Raw genomic sequence first — 4,830 nt, 5'->3', positions numbered from 1 at the left:
TACAGGTGTTTTTGCAGCAACTGCATTAATCAAGAAGCCTACATCCATTCCTGAAACATTGTCACTGCTAGTGTGTAGAATATTAGAAGGGTCTCCACCTGTTCCTGTTCACCAGTTTCCAAAGTTTTTTGAGGTTCGTTAATGTGATAGTGTATGATCTAGCTTTATTTTATTATGAAAAATATTTGACGAATTTTTATCCTTTAATTTGCTATGATACTATGTACATGTACATAAATTTGTGTAGATGATATGGACTGTGCTGTGTTGTTTTGTGTTTGGCTGTTTAGTGTAAATGATGCATTTATTCTTTATTGTGTTCATTTATTTAGAAAATAACAACCAGGGAGCTCCCACTGATTGAGTATGGCTTCAGCACAGTTGAAGAGTTCCTAGCTTGCATACCAGAGATTAGTGTAATTGAAGATGAGAAGGAGGAGAAAGTTATTAAAGTGACTCAGCCTGAAAAGTAAGCCAAGAGGGAGGATGAAGTAGCTACTAAGGGAAAGACACTCTCGGATACATGTACTGCTAAAAAGGTAATTTATTTAATGCATATTCATGTACATGTATATCTATTGCAACTAGTTTTTTTATTTAAAAATTCGTGCTTCATTGTAGTTTTGTACATTTGCAGTAAATTTGCAGTGATTCCTCAAAGTTATGAGAACTTTTTTTAAAAGCCACTATTACAATTACAACTATTACTACCATTTATATTTATTATTGCAGCATACTACACAAGCAGGATGACATAAGATATCTAAAGAACAATCCCAAGTAGAAAGAGAGGGCACTCAGTGCATATGAACCATAACAGCACTAGGGATGTAGTCAAGAGAGCCATTACAGTACTTGGCACAAAGCGCCAAATGCTGTATTGGCTGTTTCATGTTGTATATTAACATAAAATTCATAATGTTTAATAACTATTAATAGTGTGCTCACTGCTCAGTTTAAGTCTTATGTAAATAAATAGTGTATGTTTGAGTATAGACAATTATAGAACGAGAGGGAGTAATAGAGAGAGAACTTCTTTTTGTTTATTCTGGCTGATTTGTGCCCTCTGATTTATTTATTATTGTAATCAATTCTTGAATTCAATGCATAACATCTTGCAAGACTAAAGACTCAATATACAATCTTTATTTTAATCTTGTTGAAAGAAATAGAAATGTTCCCTATTCAAGGCAATGTGTTGCTTGACTGGGCAAATGTTGAAAGCAGCATAGTTGAATTGTTGAAATTATGCATTAGGTTAGTTTAATTATTTTTACTGCATTTCCTATTCAAAAACAATATTTATTGCCATCATGTGAAATCGTGAATTTATCAATCTATAGTTGTCTAACTCCCTAAAGGGTGGGACCCTAAGTTTGACCTTTTGCTCTCCTATCACACGTTCCCTTGCCCTCTCACTGAAGGAATAGTTTGATAATGGAAGGAATGGAACAATGCAGGAATGAATTTGAAAAAAGGGATCATGCAAATGCTATTTGGTCACTACAATCACAGGATCCTAATGTACTTTACCGGAATGAGCGTGACCTACTTTATTATTCTATAAGGAATGGATGGTTAGATATTGCAAAAGATCTCATCACTAATTATCACTTTGATCCAAAAAAATACTATAAAGGTGACTCCTACCTTTATATAGCTGCTAAAGCTAATCAAATTGACATAGTTGAATATCTTATGAAAGAGCATGGCTGTGATCCAATGATGGGTACTAGGTATAACAGAAAGGTCCCTATTCTTCATTATGCAGCTAGGGAAGGATTACTTGATGTGTTAAAGTGTATGGTCATGAACATCAATGGTCATATAATGGATGAACAAAATTATGATGCTAAAGGTCAGACTGTTCTTTGCTGTGCTGTTAAACACACAGATGTTGTGAAGTATCTCATTAATGAGTGTAACTGTGATATAATGTCTCATGGTAACAATGGTGTCCCTTTTCTTCATTATGTAGCTAGTGAAGGATTACTTGATGTCTTGAAGCATATGATCATGAACATCAATGGTCATATAATGGATGAACAATATTGGGATACTAATGGTCGTACTGTTCTTCATTGTGCTGCTAAACACATAGATGTTGTAAAGTACCTCATTAATGAGTGTAACTGTAATATAATGTCTCACGGTAAAAATGGTGTCCCTTTTCTTCATTATGTAGCTAGTGAAGGATTACTTGATGTCTTGAAGCATATGATCATGAACATCAATGGTCATATAATGGATGAACAATATTGGAATACTAATGGTTGTACTGTTCTTCATTGTGCTGCTAAACACATAGATGTTGTAAAGTACCTCATTAATGAGTGTAACTGTAATATAATGTCTCACGGTAAGAATGGTGTCCCTTTTCTTCATTATGTAGCTAGTGAAGGATTACTTGATGTCTTGAAGCAAATGATCATGAACATCAATGGTCATATAATGGATGAACAATATTGGGATACTAATGGTCGTACTGTTCTTCACTGTGCTGCTAAACACATAGATGTTGTAAAGTACCTCATTAATGAGTGTAAATGTGGTATAATGATCACTGATAAAGATGCAAATACTATTCTACATGCTGCAGCTAGTAAAGGGTCACTTAATGTCATAAAATACCTCATCAATACTTGTCACTATAATCCAATGACTACTAATAAGAATGGTGAGACTGTTCTTCATCTTGCTATTAAGCACATAGATGTTGTAAAATACCTCATTAAGGAGTGTAACTGTAATATAATGGAAACTGATGAGGATGGATGGACATCACTTCATCTTGCTGCCTGGTTAGGTACACTTGAAGTAATTGAATACTTATTATTTACTCGTAAATGTGATCCTTTAGCTAAAGACAAAAAGGGTAGGACACCCTTAGAACTAGCTAAAAGGAGACGGCATAATACCGGTACTGTCATTGCTATCTTTAAGAAGTTTGGTGACATTAAAATATCTCATCCAATTGATTCTTATGTTAATGTTCTCCTTGTGGGTAATCCTGGAGCTGGTAAAAGTACTCTTATAGTCACGTCATCAAGGACACAGCTAGTTTTACTCTTCTTGGTTCCTTTAGAAATGTTGGAGGGGTAGTGCCCTGTACTGCTGGCATCATTCCTTATAAACTACAACACAGGACACTGGGTAACATCATTCTTCATGATTTTGCTGGTCATTCAGAATACTACTCCAGTCACAGTGCTGTCATTGAGAATCTGTTACAAGGTTCTGGTGGTGTGTTCCTGATAGTAGTCAATATATTAGAAAAGGAAGCAGTCAAACAGCTTTATCAGTGGCTAACAGTTGTGAGAAACGAAGCACAGAAAGCTCTTAATCAATGCCATGTTATTGTAATAGTTAGTCATGTAGATGAGATAAGTAATTCAGATGAAAAGAGGAGAAAGGAAGAAATACAAGAGATTATTTTAAGGGAAAGGTGTGATATTATCTTCTTAGATTGTCGTAAGCTTGGTGGGAGTGGTGTGGATTCCTTCTTTAAAAGATTGTCTATTTCCTGTGAGTCTATTTGTAGTACAAGAAGGAATCAATCTAGTCTTTATGATCATGAAATGTACCGACTACTGGTGGAAACAAACAAGAATACACTGACCCTTTTGGGTGTAATGGCTGCTGATGGTAAGGACAGTAATGATTATGTTATACCAGTTACAAAAGGAGATGTCTTGGATGCTCTTCATTTGTTGCACTCAATTGGTTTAATCAGTGTTCTTAAAAGTGAAGACAAGGTATGGGTTGTTGTGGATAAGGGTATACTACTAACTGAGTTGGATGGGATTCTCTTTGCTCCAAAGACATTCAAAGAACACGTTGGCATTGCTAGCAATACTGGTATTGTTAGTGTGTCTGGCCTAACTAGACTCTTCCCTGAATATGATCCTGACATGTTGATCTGTTTCCTGAAGAACATGGAACTCTGTCAAGAATTGAATCCATTATTCCTAAAATTTACAGATTTAATAGAAGGAGAGACAGAGGAGACAGGAGGCAGTGCCTCAGAGAGTCAAGGAATAACAGAAAGGTTATTGTTCTTTCCATGTCTTTTGTCTACTGATAGACCTAAGATTTTGACTAGTCAAGTGTACCGGTTTGGTTGGTGTCTACAGTGTACTAGAGAGCATCAATTCTTTCCTCCTCGATACTTTCATGTTCTCTCATTACATCTTGCTTTTAAAATGGCTCAACCTCAAGAAGATGGCAAGTTAGAGCGACGTTGCTCATTTTGGAAGAATAGACTTTATTGGTTTAATGGTCATGGTGTAGGATCACTGGTAGAGATTGTGGATGAGAGCCAGTGTGTACTTGTAATGATGTCCTGTGAAAAAGGATACAGTGACAATATGGTGTCTCTAAGAAGAGATGTAATAGGAGAGGTAATGAGTGTTTACAAAGAATCCTGTCCCAGTCTAGAGGTAAAAGAGATAGTTATTGATCCTAAAGAACTAGGCTATCCTGTGAATACACCAAGAGAAAGGGCAGTGTATAGTGTAAAAGATATACTTTCTGCTTTTGACAAGAGAGAAGAGTTTTTAGTAAAATTTGATGGTACTAAAGGTGAAAAAGTGAAAGAGATCTTATCTGATGAATCATTAACAGATATTAGTAACCTGTCACTACTAGGAGGATGCGATATAAAAGTAAGAAATATATATTATTTGGTTTAACTGCTATCTGTTTGTAGGAAGTATTAGGAGACACTTATACTCCATTTGATTGCAATAAAGTGCAACATCATAAGCTACTAGGTAGTTCTCAAGTGGTAGTAGTGTGTGTTTAAGTTTGTTTTTGCTTTAGATGTTAAAG

The 4,830-nt window shown here is 35.4% G+C and overlaps 1 protein-coding gene and 1 long non-coding RNA gene across 2 annotated transcripts; both read left to right on the top strand.

The window, feature by feature from the left end:
* Positions 1-10: 10 nt before the first annotated feature.
* Positions 11-1,171, top strand: LOC109580646 (uncharacterized). The gene is made up of 3 exons (XR_002184302.1): positions 11-133; positions 333-539; positions 733-1,171. It is a non-coding gene; the product is annotated as an uncharacterized LOC109580646 (long non-coding RNA).
* A 1,052-nt stretch (positions 1,172-2,223) lies between these two features.
* Positions 2,224-3,146, top strand: LOC109580638 (espin-like). Its single transcript, XM_019994043.1, has one exon. The coding sequence runs from the start codon at positions 2,224-2,226 to the stop codon at positions 3,100-3,102; it is 879 nt and encodes a 292-aa protein (XP_019849602.1). The 3' UTR covers positions 3,103-3,146.
* The last annotated feature ends 1,684 nt before the right edge of the window (positions 3,147-4,830 follow it).

Source organism: Amphimedon queenslandica, unplaced genomic scaffold (genome assembly GCF_000090795.2).
Source record: "Amphimedon queenslandica unplaced genomic scaffold, v1.1 AMPQUscaffold_13483, whole genome shotgun sequence".
NCBI classification, from domain to species: Eukaryota; Metazoa; Porifera; class Demospongiae; order Haplosclerida; family Niphatidae; genus Amphimedon; species Amphimedon queenslandica.
The sequence above is the reverse complement of the archived record's forward strand: the minus strand, read 5'-3'. Positions and strand labels throughout refer to the sequence as shown.

Bases quoted from the DNA above. Each gene is read 5' to 3' on its own strand.
- LOC109580638 (XM_019994043.1), top strand. From the start codon at position 2,224: ATGAACATCAATGGTCATATAATGGATGAACAATATTGGAATACTAAT.